The 21,805-nt window shown below is 37.0% G+C and overlaps 1 protein-coding gene across 2 annotated transcripts in view; it reads right to left on the minus strand.

The window, feature by feature from the left end:
- PRDM11 (PR/SET domain 11) overlaps positions 1-21,805 on the minus strand; it is a 53,404-nt gene that overhangs the window by 16,296 nt on the left and 15,303 nt on the right. Inside the window, exons 4-5 of one of the 2 annotated variants that reach the window (XM_083358841.1) lie at positions 19,723-19,985; positions 19,267-19,334 (exon numbers count right to left, since the gene is read on the minus strand). In XM_083358841.1, the coding sequence (XP_083214967.1) occupies positions 19,267-19,334; positions 19,723-19,985 (331 nt within the window). Of the gene's footprint in view, positions 1-13,649; positions 13,723-19,266; positions 19,335-19,722; positions 19,986-21,805 lie in introns of those variants that run through there. The other variant, XM_083358842.1, reaches the window with a different exon arrangement.

Here is a 21,805-nt window from a genome sequence, read left to right on the forward strand (position 1 = left end):
AGAATGGTACTGTCTTGGACTTACCATGAGGTATCCTTCCAGTCACCAAGAATGGACCCAGTAATAATGAGTTTACATCTCCTCAAATCGGAAGGGATGGCCCTTAAAGAACTTCCTTCCTCTGCTCTGGACAACCTCCTTCAATCACTGAAACTTACTTTACTTTTTACATTACCGGGGACATGCCAAAATACTCTTAGACAAAAAAAAACACTTTCTGTTCTGGCCAATATGCTTCTGGAGTTGCACCAATCAGCCCCAGAATGTGCAGATCAGGGCATTTGGGTAGAAAAAATGTTTCAGGAGAAAAGCAATATGTTTCATTGCTGAACGCCTCATTTTGGCCATTCCTATTTGTACTTGCAATCAACAAACTGAAACTAGTAGAATAGAAACAACAAAAAGTTACATTAAAATAAAGAGATGCATAACTAAATAGCCTAAATATATCTGGTAGATAAGATGCTAGCTTCTTCCCCAGTTCTATCATCTGCTCGACTGAGAAGATACCACATGGAGCACTCAAGTATTAGTCTCTTGGCCTTTGGAATGATGGAAGGCACACAAAAAGCATGCCCTACAGGGTGAGCTTGGTAATCCTCAAAACACTTTCTGCGCAGTTGTATAATCAAGGACAGGCAGAGCTATGTTGTAGTGCCAAATTAAAGTAGAAAGGTTGGTCCAAGCAATTGCATCATAGGTGTATATCAGAGATAACTCTGCTTTCAAGGTTATCAGTACTGTTCCTTTCAAAATTGAACAGACCATGATTCTTTGGAAAATCTATTTGCCTTTTGTTGAGTATATTATAGTTGCATTTCCTAACTGGTTAAGAGGAGCCTTTTTCCTTCATTCCCCACTTTACAAGATATCGGTATATAAGTTTAATAAAATAAATAAATAAATAAATATACAGGGGTCTCTGGCAAAATTCTAACTGAGTTTAAGTAAAATCTAAGTGTGCTGAATATGTCCAGCTGTGCCTAGTATACTTCCTGCATGCAATGAGTATGGCTAAAAAAAGTATGGTCAAATGTTTTGCTGGGATCATTGAAAGGTTTTTTCCTGTTGTTGTTGTTTACAGATAAAGCAGCAATCCATTTGTAAGACATCCTGCCTTAGTAGAAAATACACAAGTCCTCCCTTAATGGCCCTTAATAAAGAAGCATTAATAAATAATTCTCCTGATCAAAATTGTAACTGGACCCTGTCTGTTAGGTTCAAGTGGAATGTGTTAGTGCCGGGAGAATCAATTTTAAGTGGAAAGTGCCACATAGAAAGAATGGATCCTCTGGAATACTCTTAAGAGATGAGTACTATCACTAAGGTAGCTAAGATGGCTGAAAAGGTGGGGTATTTTCTAACATCCTGGAGAAGCAATGTGATTGCCTGTCTTCATAATGTTAACTAGTAGCCACCTGTATGACTTAAACGAAAAATTAAACCTGCCTTTACACATGCCTTTGTAATACATCTAGAAGCCCTGCTGGTTTGTCTAGATTTCTTTTTCATTTTCTTTCTTTTTTTTGTGGAAGCTGCATACCTAAACAATAAACAGCTAGTATAAACAGATCCCAAGTCTTGAACTGTTCCTCTTCAATTTCCATAAGTAGAGTGAAAGTAGTCAAGGCCTGGTATAAAAGTGGCCTCTAGGATAGGAGACCATGGGCACCCAGTGTTCAATCCTACTAGATTTAAAAAAAAAACCATAAGACTCTAAGGTCTGCATATGTAAGGTTAATTTTCCAGACTCACTTTTCTGAGGGCACACTCTGTGTGGCAATGGTCTCTAAAATATATTTATTTCTTTAAAGCACCCTGAAATGCTTTACCTTGTTTTTAAGTTATGAGGATGGGTAGTTGATTCTTGATTTTATTTTTCATGAAATTCCAAATCACATCCAAGATGGACTGTTTCTAACACTCACTGAATTCCCACATGCACCCATTTTTTTTGCATTTGGTTTTACTAAAGATCATTTAACCTTAGAGACTATGCCTCAATGATTGGTGGGAGAAGGGCCAGAGATATCCATTGCACTTTTCCTGAAAGCAGAAAGAAGTTAAATTTCAACTATAAGATGGATGCAAAAACGTATTTCCTGTTCTGATCTTGTGCATTTAGAAGCCATGGGCCCAGACTTGTTTTTCTCCTTGCTATTAATCAGTATGGATACAAGAGATTTATAAAACTGTTTTTCTTCCAGGAAAGGGCTTGGATAGCAAACTGGTTTTGGATTAACAAACTCCTTCAAGTGCTTGAACCAAAGATCCTGTGAGGCAAAGTTCCTAGCAGATTGATGTGTACGAATGCTCTAGCCCTAGTACAGAATTAAAGGCATTCCATCAAAGAGTTAGAACTCATGAACTCTTGGCAAGTTGCTCACTTTCATTTGTATTGTGTCAACTGAGATATCAGGGAGAAAGAAGCAAGTCCAAAACTGAGATTCTGATCATAATTGAATTTTGCAATTGCCTTCTGTACATATTTTTGCTCCTAATTTTCTGTTAGTGTGGATCTGTTTGAGATACCTTCCTTGTTTCTGTACATGACTGACTTAGGTATTAGGTTGGAATCATATGGATAAGAAAAGAGCAAATACAGCTTTTAGTAAACAATGATAGCTTTTCGTGTTTTTTTTCAAGCAAGAACTGGGGAATTCTGCAACTGATTAGCTCTACAAACTTTTCATTGTCCAAATTAAAATCATTGCTTATCTGGTGAAGTTCTGAGATCTCTTGCATTAAGAGCTGCCTATTCTAGAGCTGGGTAAAATTCCAATTTAATAAAATTGCAATGTCTTGGTATGGATGCAGACATCATTTACCCAGATAACTTGCATTCTTTTTTTATTCAAAAGACTGGGTACCTCCCATTTGGGACCCACATGAGAAATAACTTCAGGTTCAATGCATCTGTGATGCTACACCTGCAACATTGTTGCTGCTGGATGTTCTGTTCTCCCTTCTAGTTTTTCTCTATGGCATCCTGGAAGTAATAGTCCACCATATTTCTCTTACCACTATGGAGTTATGATGAAGAGAATAGTGAAGAGAACTATGCTTTATTTGTAAAAGTGGAAAAGTTCTCTCGCCCTTAATGGCAAGCACCCTCTTGTAGGGAGGGTGTGCCACAAATAATCTTGCTTCCTAATTTATAGGCCAGGATTTGGCTTAGAACATATGGCAAATCCCCTTACATATGACCATGATTCATGAAAGAGGGCCTGTAATGGTTTGTGGATCCTTCTTGTCTTGAACACAAAGACCATGATTTAGGTCAGATGAGTCTTTTGACTCATATGCATGGCCTTTCTTTTCCTTCTCATGTTTGGGGTGATTCATTATTGCTGATGCAATTTCATGGAGGAAGAGAAAAATGTTCTAGAGGCCAAATTCCTAGTTCCAAGCTTGAAAAATTATGTCTGGGTCTTCTCAATGGCTGCTCATATTGTGACTGGAAAAACATTACTAATTTTCTTCACACCTGTTTTCTGCATCCTGAATCTTGCCTGCATGGCCACAAGGCATGAAGATGGCAATGGAAGCTTCTTGCAGTGGAAAAATGCTATACCTAAAATTCCTGGGATCTTCTGATTCTTAGTAAATCAAAAGTCCTTCTTTCTTCCCTATCTTCCTTCCTTCCTTCCTTCCTTCCTTCCTTCCTTCCTTCCTTCCTTCCTTCCTTCCTTCCTTTCTTCCTTCTAATGTCCTATTGTTATAGAAATAGAAAGAATCAGAATGTTTCCCTGAAAAACAGAACAAAAGAATTGGCTTAATCCAAAAGGGGTTTCTAAAAGAAAAGTTTCATTTTCCAAATTAGTTTGAAAACATGAAACAATTAAGTAGCTCTCCAAATGTACAATATTTCACAAATAGTAAACCAAGCAATTCTACATATCTTTAAATGAATATCTATTCTTTCTCCAGATTTCTTAGTAAGGCAGTGGTGGACAATATTCTGGCGGCTCTGAAGGGATTGTAGTAATTTATTTGAAACTATTCACTCTGGATCATGTACATGTGTGTTCATGTGCACAATTGCATGGGCATTCATACTGCTCTGCAAAGTATTTCAAAAATTGGAAATAAATCCAAGAACCTATGATATAAAACAAGAGCTTTACATTTGCATGATTATTTCAAAGATAAATTCATTATAGACTACAGTTAGTATTCCTATTAGACCACTCTTCTCTATTCTAGCATCTTTGCTGTATTATAATATTATGAATTCCAAGTCATAGGCTACCCTAAAATGTTGGGCATTACAACTTATACAACTAGAAAGTGCCAGTTCAGAAAACTGTGAATTATATTTTACATAATTAATTGCACTGCTATCACAATATGGTTTGTAAGTATGTAACTTAGAAAGTGGCTACTTTAAACCTTATTTAAAAATAACAATGAAATAGATGCATCCATGTTTTTTGCAGATAAAATGTACTTTAGATATATGCAGAAACTTTCATATTTCAAACCAAACTCATTGCTGAATTGTTGATGGGCACACACTTCTAAATCTTGTTAACAAATTCTAGCAAAATAGACATATTGACAGATATGTATTAGTTGCAGGTACTGCAGGTAAAGAAAATAGGAAACCTGGAACTATTATGTGCCTTATATGGAATTAAACATCAAAGACTTTGAAGTTGTCTTGAGCACAACTTCAGAAACACATAAACATGTAAGAGCATCTTAATCTGAATTTTAAATATTATATCTTTATTGTTAACAAAAATAATCACAAATTCCCATCAGAAGAACAGGTTTCAACCCTCACTTACAAGAAAGCATCCCTTATGGGATGATAAAAGAAAGCATTTCACATTCGTTCTTCCTAACCTCTCAACAAAATAGTATACCGTAAGCGATATCATTAACATAGGTAAATTAGTATATCAAAACAGAAGAATCACATTTCTCATATCTGGTTTTTGGCTTCTTATCCTACTAAACACCAGAGACCTCATGTGCCCACCTAAACTAACCTTATACTCCAGAAGAAATTAGTTGGGGAAGATTATCCTAGAACAGTGATGGCAAACCTTTTAGAGACCGAGTGCCCAAACTGCAACCCAAAACCCACTTATGTATCGTCCTATGCCAGGTGGGTGTGGCCCATTGACTGGGCGTGGCTGCGGTGGTAAAGGCAGACAGTGTGGGACTAAAAAGTTCAATCAATCAATTCCAACTTTGCGAGATATTTTTCCCCCCGCAAGAAGTTGAAATTGATTGATTGAACCTTTTTTTTTTTTGCACATGGTAGCAGAGGCCTAAAGCGAAAAGGTTTTATAAAACCCAGCTGAAGGCCTAGGACTGGGGCAATGGTGCACGTGCCCACAGAGAGGGCTCTGAATGCCACCAGTGGCACGCATGCTACCTACAAAAGTCATTGGACTAGCCAATGCTAACTTATTTGTTTCTTACAAATGTTAACCATTTCATTTCAGTGCAACTTCTTTATACTTATCAATCTGTTTTTATATTGTGCAGTATTGTAAAATGCTTGCAATCTTGTACAATTTAATCATTATTAGTATTGCTTTTCCCATGAAATTAGTGATAAAAAACAATATATTGTGTAATTATTTACAGGCTTGGAAATAGAGAGATACTGCCTATATTGCTGCAGTTTCCTCCTTTTGTTGGTATCTATTCTGATTTAATACCCCATTTCCAAACATCAGTAGTTAATAACTAAGCCAAAAAAAATTAGGCATGGGACTGTTACATGAGACCAAAGTGCTATTTAATCTAACAGTCTGTTTCTTCACAGTGGTGAAAAAAAATAACAATTCAGTTACCTTCAGTTCTACAACTTTTTCAGTCTGGGAACTGCCCCATGACTTTTTATCCCGCCTTGGGATCAAGGTTTATCAAAAAAATTACTAGAATGGGCAAGACCAAATCTTTCAGGTCTTTCAGGGAAGAAGATGGAAAACTAGGCGTGCTTAAAATTAGTGCTTTAAACTTGCACCAATAAAATATTTATTTTACCCACCCCAAACAGAAAATAATAATAATAATAATAATAATAATTATTATTATTATTATTATTATTATTATTATTATTATTATTATTATTATTATTATTATTATTTGGGGGGACATAGATTTAAGGATGCCTTATACATATGCAAGATTTAAAACTCCTAATTCGTAAACCCCTTAAAACCCTTTCAAATGATCCAAAACAGAAAAAAATTCAGACCCAACTGTGAAGGCTACAAACCAGTTTCTCTTTCCAAACCTACAGTAGATCCTTGATGACGTCTACATCGTGCCACATGCAATAGTAAAATAAAGACAACGAAGAAAACTGTGCATTTCCATTTACCATAATAATATATTTACCTAAAACTAAATATCTAGTAACATTACCAGAATGTTTCCTGAGCTCAAAAGATTGTCAAGATCAAATCTATATGAACCTTGGATTTGTAGATCACTAAGACTCTTATACTATATATTTTTATTCAAGAGGACTACATACGCTCTACTGCATCGTTTTACCATACAAGTACTGTTTTTAAGTACATCAAGCAAAGCTTACTTCCAGCTAAGAAGTTCCAAAGTTTATAGCGTAAGTTGCTATAATTATAATATTCTTAAGAGAAAATTTTCATTGTTGTTGTTGTTAGTTGCGAAGTCGTGTCCGACCCATCGCGACCCTATGGACAATGTTCCTCCAGGCCTTCCTGTCCTCTACCATCTTCTGGAGTCCATCTAAGCTCACGCCTACTGCTTCAGTGACTCCATCCAGCCACCTCATTCTCTGTCGTCCCCTTCTTCTATTGCCCTCAATCTTTCCCAGCATTAGGCTCTTCTCCAGTGAGTCCTTCCTTCTCATTAGGTGGCCAAAGTATTTGAGTTTTAGCTTCAGGATCTGGCCTTCTAAAGAGCAGTCAGGGTTGATCTCCTCTAGGACTGACCGGTTTGATCGCCTTGCAGTCCAAGGAACTCGCAGGAGTCTTCTCCAGCACCATAGTTCAAAGGCTTCAATTCTTTGGCGCTCAGCCTTTCTTATGGTCCAGCTTTCACTGCCATACATTGCAACTGGGAAGACCATAGCCTTGACTATACGGATTTTTGTTGACAGGGTGATGTCTCTGCTTTTTAGTGTGCTGTCTAGATTTGCCATGGCTTTCCTCCCAAGGAGCAAGCGTCTTTTAATTTCTTGGCTACAGTCCCCATCTGCAGTGATCTTGGAGCCAAGGAAAATAAAATCTGTCACTACCTCCATTTCTTCCCCATCTATTTGCCAGGAATTGAGAGGGCCAGATGCCATGATCTTGGTTTTCTTAATGTTTAGTTTCAACCCAAGTTTTGCACTCTCCTTCTTCACCCGCAACACCAGGCTCTTTAGTTCTTCTTCACTTTCTGCCATTAGAGTGGTATCATCTGCATATCTTAGGTTGTTGATGTTTCTTCCGGCAATCTTAATTCCAACTTTTGATTCATCTAGCCCTGCCTTTCTCATGATGTGCTCTGCATATAAGTTAAATAGGCAAGGCGACAGTATACAGCCTTGCCGGACTCCTTTCCCAATTTTGAACCAATCAGTGGTTCCGTGTCCAGTTCTCACTGTTGCTTCTTGGCCCGCATATAGATTTCTCAAGAGACAAATAAGATGGTCTGGTATGCCCATCTCTTTAAGGACTTGCCACAGTTTGTTATGATCCACACAATCAAAGGCTTTAGCATAGTCAATGAAGCAGAAGTAGATGTTTTTCTGGAACTCTCTAGCTTTCTCCATGATCCAGCGTATGTTAGCAATTTGATCTCTAGTTCCTCTGCCTCTTCGAAATCCTGCCTGTACTTCTGGTAGTTCTCGATCCACATACTGCTGGAGTCTAGCTTGTAGAATTTTAAGCATAACTTTACTAGCATGAGAAATGAGTGCAATGGTGCGATAGTTTGAACATTCTTTGGCACTGCCTTTCTTTGGAATTGGAATGTAAACTGATCTTTTCCAATCCTGTGGCCACTGTTGAGTTTTCCAAATTTGCTGGCAAATTGAGTGTAGCACTTTTACTGCATCGTCTTTTAAGATTTTGAATAGCTCAGCTGGAATACTGTCACCTCCACTAGCTTTGTTGTTGCTCAGCTTTTCTAAGGCCCACTTCACTTCACATTCTAGGATGTCTGGCTCGAGGTCAGTGACCACCTCATTGTGATTATCAGGGACGTTAAGCTCATTCTTGTATAATTCTTCTGTGTAATTTTGCCACCTCTTCTTAATCTCTTCTGCCTCTGTTAGGTCCCTGCCATTTTGGTCCTTTATCATGCCCATTTTTGCATGAAACGTTCCTTTCATCTCTCCAATTTTCTTGAAAAGATCTCTGGTCCTCCCTATTCTATTGTTTTCTTCTATTTCTTTGCATTGTTCATTTAAGAAGGCATTCTTATCTCTTCTAGCTATTCTTTGGAATTCTGCATTCAATTGGGCATATCTTTCTTTTTCTCCCTTGCCTTTCGCTTCCCTCCTTTCCTCAGCTATTTGCAAAGCTTCCTCAGACAGCCATTTTGCTTTCTTGCATTTCTTTTTCTTTGGGATGGTTTTGGTTGCTACCTGTTGTACAATGTTGCGAACCTCTGTCCATAGTTCTTCAGGCACTCTGTCTATCAGATCTAATTCCTTAAATCTATTTGTCACCTCTACTGTATATTCAACAGGAATATGATTTAATTCATACCTGACTGGCCTAGCGCTTTTCCCTACTTTCTTTAATTTAAGCCTAAACTTTGCAACAAGAAGCTCATGGTCTGAGCCACAGTCAGCTCCTGGTCTTGTTTTTACTGACTGTATAGAGCTTCTCCATCTTTGGCTGCAGAGCATATAGTCAATCTGATTTCTGTGTTGACCGTCTGGTGATGTCCATGTGTAAAGCCGTCTCTTGGGTTGTTGGAAAAGAGTGTTTGCTATGACCATCGTATTCTGTTGACAAAATTCTATCAGCCTGTGCCCTGCTTCATTTTGTACTCCAAGGCCAAACTTGCCTGTTATTCCAGTTATCTTTTGGCTTCCTACTTTAGCATTCCAATCCCCCATGATGATAAGGACATCATTTCTGGGTGTTAGTTCTATAAGGTGCTGTAGGGCTTCATAGAACCGGTCAATTTCATCCTCTTCAGCACTGGTGGTTGGGGCATAGACTTGGACTACTGTGATATTGAATGGTTTGCCTTGGATTCGAACTGAGATCATTCTGTCATTTTGAGGATTGTATCCCAGTATTGCTTTTCCTATTTTTTTATTGACTATGAAGGCTACTCCATTTCTTCTGAGGGATTCTTGCCCACAGTAGTATACCTGATGGTCATCTGAATTAAATTCACCCATTCCTGTCCATTTTAGTTCGCTGATACCTAAGATGTCAATGTTTAGTCTTGTCATCTCTTGTTTGACCACGTCCAGCTTTCCTTGATTCATGGATCTTACATTCCAGGTTCCTATGGAGAAAAAATCTTTACAGCATCGGACTTTCCTTTCACCACCAGACATATCCACAGCTGAGCGTCCTTTCGGCTTTGGCCCAGTCGCTTCATTCTTTCTGGCGCTACTAGTACTAGCCCTCTGCTCTTCCCCAGTAGCATGTTGGACGCCTTCCGACCTGAGGGGCTCATCTTCCAGCGTCATATCGTTTTGCCTTTTGGTACTGTCCATAGGGTTTTCATGGCAAAGATACTGGAGTGGGTTGCCATTTCCTTCTCCAGTGGATCACGTTTTGTCAGAACTCTCTGCTATGACCTGTCCGTCTTGGGTGGCCCTGCACGGCATAGCCCATAGCTTCATTGAATTACGCAAGCCCCTTCGCCACGACAAGGCAGTAATCCATGAAGGGGAAATTTTCATTAACTTTACCCAATGTTTATGCTAAGAAGCACTTGTTAAACCAACATCAGCTACACTTTTTAATATAATATTGTGGAAATGTAGAAATATTGTTTTCTCTTCCGTGACCTAGTAATCTGAGTAACAGGAGTCGCCTTGGGCTGATTTTGGTTAATATCTGTTTTTGTTTCAATGGAGCTCTTTGATCCAATTCTCTGCACGTCTATTTCTTGGCTAGCATTAGAGATATGATTTTTGTTCAAAGTTTGAAGCTCATCTTTCATTTTAATTAAAGATTGGCACATTTGGGTGATTTTTCCACTCAGGTCAGACATCTTCTGTCTAATTGTGTGCATGTTGCTTGCCACATCTCTATAGATTATCACCAGCTCTTGACAGAATTGTCTGAATACTTCCATCTGTTGAATGTGGGAATCAAAGAGCTGACGGTCAAAGCCAGAAATAGCTGGATTTTGGACAAGAGGTTGAGGGGGCCTAATGGAAAACTGAATTTAGGTGCATTATTTCTTCCCTTTGCCTTGGAATATTTGAATGAACTGACAAACATGATGAAGGAAGGAAAGATGGCATGGAGAGGGCATTGGTTTCTTCAGAACCCCTTTGTGAGGAAAAGTGATGCTGCTGTGAGGGGCCTGCCACTTCTTCTCCTTCATCAGCTTGAAACAAAAACAGGAGGGGAAAAAAGAGAGAGAAGAGACCAGATTATTTGCATGAAGGCTTTGCATTGTCAAACTCTACTTCAAGAAGTTCAGAAGAAGCCAAAACTTAAAACTGGGATTCAGTGAAATCTAAGAGCCTTTCTATATTATTGAGAAAAAATTATTTAAATAATTTCTTTTGTAAAACAGTATCTGCTTTAAAAATACATGAGAAGCCAATCTGGTTGAACAGACGACATATTAGACCGGAACATCTGATTTCACTAAACCAGATTACAAAAGCTAAAAACAAAAATTGCTCTTTTATACTCTGCCCTCCTGATATAGTTTAATAACATGTCCACTTGCAGATCACTGTATTAGATTGAAATGACTTTGCACAAAAAATTATTTTGTTATCACTAAATTAAATAGAAAGATGGTTCGGTGTAATGGTTAAGGCATCAGACTAGAGAATGCGGGAGACTGTGAGTTCCACTCCTGACTTGGCTATGAAGCCAACTGGATGACCTTGGGCCAATCATTGTCTCTGAACTCTAGGAAGCAAGTAATGGCAAATCACTTCTTAAATCTTGCCAAGAAAATTGCAGAGACCTGTCTAGGCAGTTGCCAGGAGTCAAGACTCACACATACACATACACACACACAACACTGATGAATGAAACATGACCTATAGTGACCTTCTACAGTCATCATAGTATACATAGAAATGAAGCAGTATTAATTTACTGTTCTAATGAAATACTGATAATTATATACCAAAAACTCTGAGGTCAGTAAAAATAGCACTAACTCCATGGAATCATTTCTTGTCTTTATGCCTTTTGTAATAGAGAGATTTGCATCACTGACCAATCTTGGACAGTAATTTTAAGAGTTCCTAAACCAAGCCACAGCTCATCAGTAGAGCTAGGATTTTCCAGCTAGGAAGTCCCAGATATTGCAGTAGTAAGGCAAAAAGGGACCACTGGTTGAGATCTTAGGGAATCACTAACTGCTGCAGTCTGAACCTATATATGAATCAATAATAAGGCAATTCCTTAGTGTGCCATAAGCTACTGAAGGCATGGAAGAAAAAGTAACTCAGGTATGGCTATACCATTTACATGCACACTCCTATTCCTCCTTTAATAAAGAGGCTGTATCACTTCAAATAAAATGAACGAGGCTGTATCACTTCAAATAAGAAAGCTCATCAAGTTCAACACTAGCACATAGCTTTTAAAAAGCCTTCAAAGATGAACTTAATAAACTTTGTTGGGTTGTTCATAGAAATAATTTTAATAAACTATTTTATAATTTTACCCATAGAATTGTATCTAAAATTGTAGCTGAGATCCAAATACAAGCTGGTGGGACATAATTTTTTTCTTTCCTTTGTCTTATTGCAATGCTATCCTCTTTGTGTGTAACTTAGTTTTCAAATCATAAATCTCAGTGTGTCCTCTAAATCAACAAGAACTATGAAAGAAAAATACTGATAGTACAGCAATTGTTTCTGGAAATTTCATTACGTTTAGTCCACTATATCATCTGTATCCACAAGAGCAATGAAAATAATTATTTATTTATGATACTTATCCTGAATACAGGCAGTTCCCAGGTTAAGTAAGTTCAACTTAAGGGCAATCCTAGATACGAACAGGCTGCCTATAGGCAAAAAGGACAAAAATATTGCCCTTTTCAGAACTGACAAAACACTGAAGCTGGGCAATTCTTTCAGGAACTATTGAAACTATGTGTTTTTATTTTACAACATGTTTTCAGCAGTTTTTATTGGTTCCTAAAAGCATTGTGTAGCTTCAGGGCTTTATTGGTTCATGGAAGGACAACACGGTCTGCCATTTTTTACTAATAGGCAGCCCATTGGTAAGTAGATGTTCCAATTTAAATACAAATTTGGATTAAAGACAGAATTGGGGAATGGAACTTGTTCTTAATCTAGGGACTGCTTGAATCACAGATGCCAGCTAAGATAAACTGAGTAGCAGAATCCCATTTTGAATATGTACAATGTATATTAGTGCAGGTTCACATCCCACCAGGCTCAAGGTTGACTCAGCCTTCCATCCTTCCGAGGTAGGTAAAATGAGGACCCAGATTGTTGGGGACAATTAAGCTGACTTTGTAATAATAATAATTATTATTATTTATTCAATTTCTATACCGCCCTTCTCCCAAAGGACTCATAATAATGCCGCTTGGGGGTGTGTGAAAGCCCTAATAAGCAGGCATATACATAGAATGAAGGCTACTGCTAAGCTTGTAAGCCGCCCTGAGTCTTCGGGGAAGGGCGGGATATAAATGGAATTAAAATAAAAATAAATAAATAAAATATGTATAAATCAGGAAATATCCACATATGAATAAATGCTGACATTCTTGATGGTAGGGGAAAATAGTAGATACAGGGATAAGAGAGTACAAGTCAAGTACATTAACCTGTACAGTATTGGCACAATATCAGAAAATATCATGGAAGTAATGATAACACCAATATGGATTATATACAAATAATCAACTGCATCACCAGTCTCTTTTGGACTATTTCTGTATCTATGGAGGGGATACAGAGGCAATTCTTGTTCTCTGCAGTAGTTACAACTGCCACAAATGCCAAATTAGCAAATGCTAAAAGTATGGTGGTACTAATGTTTTGCCCCTCTGCATGACTGTGAATAAATGCCACTAGTATTGATTTTGCAGTTACAAATACATTTTTTGAGTAAGCAAATATGCAGTCTATTAATAATAAAAATAGCTGGCATTTATATAAGATTTATTAATGATGATATGATTCACAATTTTTATTACTTCTGTCCCTTGTTGCATCCATGCATATGGTATATATCACACATATCATTCTATAGATGGGGCAGTAACATACTGTCCATCCTTTATGCTAACCTGAATAATGAGGTACACAGACTGTATCAGTTTATTCAAAATACAGCTTCATGAGTCAATAATGAGGAAAGTATCCAGAAGAGGAAGTATTAAATGCTTTAGGAAACATGAACTAGAAGTTGTGCTTCACCTAAAAGGAAAGCATTATCTTTTGTATAATACAATTCTTTGTCAGAACCAAGCTGTACAGCAGGGAACAGACAAGAGATAATACTTACAACTGGTTGATGGGCTGTCAACCACGTCCAGATCCGCTCTCTGGAAGCCGTGCATCTGGCATGACGAATGCAGCGTCGACTTGATGGCTCTCTCGTGGGCGGTCAGGACAATGGCCGAGGGCCTCCCTGGGCTTCTGGGACTAGAGATGGACCTCCGCATGAATGCCAATTTGTCTTTGGTCCTTCTTTTCATGTCGTCCCATCTGTGCTTAACATCTTTTACAGATCTGGGAACTTGGCTCACTGATGTGATTTTTCTGGCTATTATTTCCCAGATCTTGTCCCTGTCTACAAAAGATAGGTGTATTGTCTCCCTTCCAAACAGCCTGGCTTCGTTCCGAGTCACTTCAGTGACCAGAATGTCCAGTTCTTCCCTGGAGAACTTGGGCTTCGTCTTTTGTACAGTCATGCTCCTTGGGTTCAATATCCCACAAAGGATAAATGGTAAAAGGAAATCAATGTGATATACTCAGGCCACTAAAAACAAGAAACATGTCCCACTGTACATTAATATCCAAGCTTGATGAGCTTCCTCTCAAGATAATGCCTTCTACTCTTACACAAGCATAGAAAGTCAGAAGATATTTTGTTTGTAAAACAGCAGTCCTCTTAAGTTGGCGCGGAACAAAGATCACATGCAGCATATTTTATGCAATCTTTGCATGTAAATGAACAGGTATTTGGAGGCTTTGTTTGTTCTTGGAGAAATTTAATTATCTTTGGCAAGAAATGAAACAACTGCCAAATATTCTGATAAAAAAAAACAACCAACAACAATTCTAGGGGTTAAAAATTACATTTACTGATTCATGTAAAAATGGACCCTTTAGATATTTACCACAGGGCAATGACTCAAGAGACCAAATCGATTAAACACATAACACCAAATAAATAAATAAAACCAGCAAGGGTATTCTGAATTTTCCACACTGAGAATTTTCCAAGATTAACAACTGTTTCTCCTCCTTGATTAAATGATGTTTGCTTCTTTCATGGAAAACAATGAAGTGTCTTTCTGTTAAATAGATTAATCAATGTTCACCTGATATTGCAAGCAGTTTCTAACAGACAAAAGAAAATTGAGATGCTAAGAAGAACCATGGCTACTTTCAAAATTTACAACTCTGTTTGGGAAACGGGGAAAATCTGAGAACTTGTGATATTATCTGCAAGAAATATTCACACAGCAAATACACAGTGTTTTGTAATCTGATATAAATTTCATTCAAATTTTCTATCTCCTATTGGGCTTTGACTGACATTTCATACTAGACAAATTTAGCAAATAACCTATAACTCACAAATACAGTAGTTTGCTAAAAAGTCTTCTTGATCCAACCATAATGTTTATCACATGTCTATGACAAATATTTAACCAGAAAAGACTCTTTCCATATTTATGAAAAATACAATGTTGTATTGCTCAAAAATGTGACATTTTAATAACATATAACCATTCCCCACAAATAAGCAGATAAACTAGTACAGAATACACTTATCCCACGATAAACGCCAAGCAGCTTAAATTATATCAACATGTGCTCTAGGAGCCCCAGAATAATTCAGAAAATACCATATCGTATTTTGTCAAAATACTGCATTTTTGTTGAAATTTATATCCATTATAACCATTTTTTTTCCATCACACCAGACCTTCATTCAAAGCCCTAGTTAGTTTACTCAGAAATAAATTACATTTTAGTAATGACTTCTTCAGGAACTTATTTTAGAAGGCTTGGGCAGTTCTAATTTGACCATAATTGCAAGTGCCAAGAGGTAGGACTCATCAATTTTACTGTCATTATCTGCAGTATCCAAACAGACCGTGAAACTCAAATAATAAATAATAACAAACCTTTATTGTCAAAGTACAACATGTGTACATTGAGATTAGTTGAGCTTCCCCCCGTGCTCTCTCCCCCCAACACACAGTGACAACAAACCCTCCATCCTACCACACCATGTGAACCAACTACACCACACACCGGCCTCCCAAGTCAATTCTGCATAAGTTCACAGAGATTATATCCCATTTAAAAGCCTAACAGCCCACAGATAAAAGCTATTTTTCAGCCTGTTGGTACGGCTGGCTATACTCCTATATCTCCTACCGGATGGTAGGACAGTAAAGAGATACCGTCCAGGGTGTGAGTCATCCCTGAAAATCTTCCTCACTCTTCCAAGGCAACGAGCCCTGGCAATGTCATCCAGTGGTGTCAGGGAACAGCCCACAATGTCTTGTGCTGTGCTCACTACCCTCTGTAATACTTTTTTCTCCGTGGCTGTCAGACCAGCATACCAAACCACAATACCATACGAGAGGACGCTTTCTATAGTAGACCAGTAAAAGAGGGTCATTAGCCGTTGTTTTACCCTGTTCTTCCGCAAGACCCTAAGAAAGTGAAGCCTCTGTTGGGCCTTTCTAGCCACCTGGGTTGTGTTAACTTTCCAGGTCAGATCTTCACAGAGGTAGAAGATGTATATCCTAATATTTCAATTTTTAATTTAGCAAAATAAAATGTAAGAAAGGAAGGAAATCCATGCTTTTGAATACTTTGACCATCCTGAGGCAGCATAAGCCATAAAAAAAGCTGTTCTAGCATTACAATTTCAAATCCAGGCAATATCTTTTTTTAAAAAAAATGGTTCCCTTCTACGTTTATGTTCCTGTCAACATCATCAGTAACCATAAATTTGTTATCATATTCCAATGAGAGAAGGTAATCTATATTTAATAATAATAATAATAATAATAATAATAATAATAATAATAATAATAATAATAATAATAATAATAATAATAAAGTTGGAAGGGACCTTGGAGGTCATCTAGTCCAACCCCCTGCTCAGGCAGGAAACCTTATACCATTTCAGGCAAATGGCTGTCCAGTCTCTTCTTAAAAACCTCCAGTGTTGGAGCATTCACCGCTTCTGGAGGCAGGTTGTTCCACTGGTTAATTGTTCTAACTGTCAGGAAGTTTCTCCTTAGTTCTAGGTTGCTTCTCTCCTTGACTAGTTTCCATCCGTTGCTTCTTGTCCTGCCTTCAGGTGCTTTGGAGAATAGCTTGACTCCCTCTTCTTTGTGGTAGCCCCTGAGATATTGGAACACTGCTATCATGTCACCCCTCACCCTTCTCTTCATTAAACTACACATACCCAATTCCAGCAACCGTTCCCTATATGTTTTAGCCTCCAGCCCCCTAATCATCTTTGTTGCTCTTCTCTGTACCCTTTCTAGAGTCTCGACATCTTTTTTACATCGTGGTGACCAAAACTGGATGCAGTATTCCAGGTGTGGCCTTACCAAAGCATTGTAGAGTGGTATTAGTACTTCACTTGATCCTGATTTTATCCCTCTGTTAATGCAGCCTAGCACTGTGTGGGCTTTTTTGGCAGCTGCAGCACACTGCTGGCTCATATTGAAGTGATTGTCTACTAAGACTCCGAGATCCCTCACACAGTTACTACTATTGAGCAAGGTACCACCTATACTATACCTATGCATTTGATTTTTCCTGCCTAAGTGTAGAACCTTACTTTTTTCACCATTGAATTTCATTTTGTTAGATAGTGCCCAGTGTTCGAGTCTGTCCAGATCCTTCTGTATCTTAAGCCTATCTTCTGGAGTATTGGCTATTCCTGCCAACTTGGTGTCGTCTGCAAATTTGATGAGTTCCCCATCTATCCCCTCATCCAAATCATTAATGAAGATATTGAAGAGCACTGGGCCCAGAACAGAGCCCTGGGGCACCCCACTACACACTTCCTTCCATTTCTCTTTAGTAGTAGCATATTTCCCTAATATTGCAGTTTAAAAATCCAGTAGCTTCCTTTACCTATCATGTCACATTTTTAATAATGTGACACAAGCATTTTTAGAAAATAAGACACAATGTTCTGCAAGCCTATTACAACTTGAAGATATTTGAAATAAAGTAGAAAGGTAGCAAACTAAAAAGCTAGAATAAAACTGTTTCCCATTCGACTGCAAATTTCAAGCAACATATACCAACAAATTGTTAGCGCCGACAAGTGTTACAGAACTCAACAAACTTGAGAGGGTAACCTATAAACAGCTCCACTATTTCCACTATGTTCTGTTGGAGCCAGGCTATTCAATTGGATATTCTTTTAACATTGTGGAAAGACATTTAAAAATGGCCACTAAGTCAATGAAGATTAATTATTATTATTAGTAGCCTCAGTATACTGATTTTATGTGAAAAGAAAAAAAAGGAGGGAGAAGATAAAACTGGCATGAAAAATCCTAGATTACAGTATAGTATATGTCCAAGTGGTTGGAATATACAATAACACTTACAAGTCTCACAAGTAAAGTCTAATATCAATATAGATATATAGATATTTGCCTTAATTTCTTATTTTTAAAAATCTGATAAATACTTCTGATTGGCTACTTAGCTTCTTCTGTATTCCACTTTTACTATTATTATATTTGCACTCCAATTATATGCAGGCATGCTTACTCACAAACACTAAGTTCAATATGATTTCCATTGAAGTAAATCAAAATAATATTGTAAATTTATATATAGAAGGAAATGTTTTGGTTTGTTTAAAAATAACAGGTGTTAATATTTCATATTAGTGTGCCACTTCATCTATTACAATACATCTTCAAGAAATACATGAATACATTTCTGATATATGTCTTCCTCGTAGGGACAGCTGGAAGTTATAAATCAAATTTCCCCAATGCTTACAATATAGATACAATAATTTTTATCCATATCATTGTTAAATTAATTAAAAGGTCATTAGTTTGAATATATACTGCTCAAAAAAATAAAGGGAACAGAAAATAAGACATCCTACTATTAAATACAGTACATTGTGTTGTTTAAGTGTTCCCTTTATTTTTTTCAGTAGTATAGTATCTTCAAAGTGTTTTGTATTTTGCCATGAGCCATCTACCATTTGAAATAATCTGTAGCACAATTGTACACACCAATCCAACCACAAGAACTAGGTATATATCAAGACTAATTTAGGGAATAAAACCATGACAGCACATTCCTGACTAGTTTGTTCTGTTCTTCATGAGCAGAGTTGTGAAATACTTTACTTAAAGTAGGAATAGTTAGATGTTTTTGTAAAAATCAATGAGAGGTAATAGGAGAGTTATCAAACTGAAATTTGTGGATGTGTTTTAAGTTGCTGAAATGATACATCTGCTCTACTTGTCCCACTGTGCCATTAAGAACAAACATAAATTAGCCAATAATCCTAACAAAAAGGACCAAACAAGTTTCCTATGACAGATTTTTTTCCATTTCTGTTCTGATCTAGTAGCAAATGCTTTTAAATTTATTTTAATACACATAAAAGGTAAATATAACCAAAATATAGAAATCACTTCTAAATCACTGCAATGATTTAGAATGATCAAGGTCTCTTTTTGTCCCCTATAAAACTCTGCTCTTTTGTACAAAAGATAAACAGAATATTTGAAAGAAAATTTATCAATGAAATTAAAAATCAAGTCATACATAATCAATTCATTTTCAAAAACTGAAAACGGGGAAGTGTATTCTTTCTTTTTACAGATGCAAATTAAAAACACACAGGGGAAATTATATATAGGAAACAGACTTACCTCATCCAGTTTGAGGTAGTCTCATCTGTTCCATCTATGGATTTATAGTGGTTGTTCTTATCAACAATCTGAAAAAAACACATACATTTATAACAAAGTTAGGATCATACAGAATAAGGTAATTAAATAAGTGTAATCTTTTAATTTTTCATTCTTTGTACAATATTACCTATTTATTTCTTGGAGCTGACCAAAAAAATTCATCTGGAAGACAGCTGAGCTTTGCAGCCTGCAGAACTATGTTTTCTTGTATGAAAACCTTACTCCTGACTTCCAGGTTTTACTTTGTTCTTTACACTTTAATCTTTGCCTGAAGATTAATTGTATGAGGAGCTTCTTAATTACACACGGTCTTCTTATAGCTAAACTATAGGCACTCGGGTTTTTTTAAGCAAATATGTTTCAGATGTTAATCTCACTGATTCCTTAAATAATCACCTAGCTGAAAATACTCACCAGCCAAGAGAAAAATCCTGCTGACTTGTCCTGACTAGACAGCTTCCCTTCATATGGTCCAAAGATGCGACCTTTGGGAATAATGTCACTTACGCAGCGCACATCTCGTTCCCCATTTGGCTCTTTGATCACTTCCATGCCAGGAGGGATCGTAAGCACAGCTCGTTCAGGGATGCCAATGGGTACTGGAGCATCAGACACAAACATTGGTGGGCCATGATTTGGACATTCATCTACAAAGTACTCCTGGCACGACTCACAAACTATAGAAAGAGGAAATGACAAGAATGAGTCCAGCCCTCCTAATCTTGCTAAGGATGCCAGTAAAGTATTTTGAATTTAATTTTAATTTTCAAATTAAAACTTTCTCATGCTTTGATCAAAATTGTAAACAAATTACCAAAAATATCTAGGGATTTTTTTTCTAGTAAAAAGTAATTCCCAGCCACATAGGTACATCTTTTTGAGTCAAAGGTTATGTATTCAGCAAGGATTTCAGCTCATTGCAATAGAAAAGCAAATGTTTGCTTCCTGAATGAAGATATAATTCACAAAAACTTGCCTAAAAGTATCAGATATCTTTTAATCCAACCATTCTTAGAAGCAGAAGCAAACAACTGTTTGTATCACCCTTACTCCACAGCCAAAAGTAAGGAAATAGTATAGTATGAGTTAAGGCAGGAAAATATGTATCATGGTTGCTGTGGAGGCTCTTTGAAGCAGAGATTATTCCTGGCCCAATGAATATTTATTTATATTTAAAAGATGGAAACATATGAGAATTAGTCCCAATAGTTCACATTTACATCATAACTTGTAAGTAAATTTTCTGTGTATGAATTATTTCTTTTTCATAATTACATATCAGGCCAAGGTTTGCAATTAATCCATTAGTACTGCATTCCTTTCATAATTTTCTGAGGTTTTTCAATAGCTCCAGGGCTTGATTTTTAAAAATCTCTTTTATGGAAATGCAAAAAGCAGCTTTGCCAGACTGCAACTGAAGAAATTTACTAGTGGCTCTGAAGTACTTCTTATCTCTTATTTTATTGCAACTTCATACCCTTGTCAATATAAAATTGGAGATAACACATATATGTAAATAAAGAGGTAGCTATTCTGGCAAGATCAGCACTGTGGGAATCATATAAGAACAGTGACATTGATTATAACTTTTTGAATCAAAACAAGAATTCAAAGCAATACTATGGAGGAATCAATATAATTTTCTTTGCATATTGTCTCAGAACAATGCCAAGTTTTGTTTAAATGTAAATTTGAGCATAAACGTGAAGAGATATATTTAATGCTTTCTAAATTGGAATTCCAATTATTACCCAAGTGAGATAAAGATTCTCTACTTCTTTCTGTTTCAGTAGAAGAATCACATGAACATTTGCTTTAAAATCTTAAGTATGCCAATTCTCATTACAAAATAATTACTAAAAGTGTTAATATGATCCTGCTCGGAACTCAAAGGAAAGAAAAGAGAGCAAGCAGCACACATTTAATGGTTCCCATATGGGAAATTTTATAGATGTTGCCGAAACCAGAAATAGAATGTCGGACAACTTGGAGATCATAAAACAAAAATGTTTTTCTTTAAAAAAAAATCTTTACTGCATGCTTTAGGCTTACAGTATAATTCTGTGGCACAAAATGGAGAAAATGTTTTGTTTCAAATGTTGGACAAAATCACTGCATTCTGGAGGTTCTGCTCAATCATTTCAGGCCAGACAGAAGTAAACCTAGAATGTGTTAGGCTGCAGAGTAAATAAAATCTGGAGAAGAAAAATTTGATGTGTTATCATCCTCTCTGCTCCTTCCTACCCTCAGTATTCCCGGCATAGAACATTCCACAAGTTTGCCCATATTTCTACCACCTTCTCTCCTTCCCTTAGTTCCTGCTAATCTTTCAGGACAACAGGTTGCTTACCTCCAATTTTTTATGCCCTTGGCTTTTTCCCAGTTCCATACATGGATGTAACTATCCCAAATATATATGTTTCATTTTAGGCATGGACAAGCCTAAAACAGCTGTAACAAACATTTTGCACATCTCTATTGGACTTCATATACTGCG

This window comes from Vipera ursinii (genome assembly GCF_947247035.1).
Source record: "Vipera ursinii genome assembly, chromosome: 1".
Lineage (NCBI taxonomy): Eukaryota > Metazoa > Chordata > Lepidosauria > Squamata > Viperidae > Vipera > Vipera ursinii.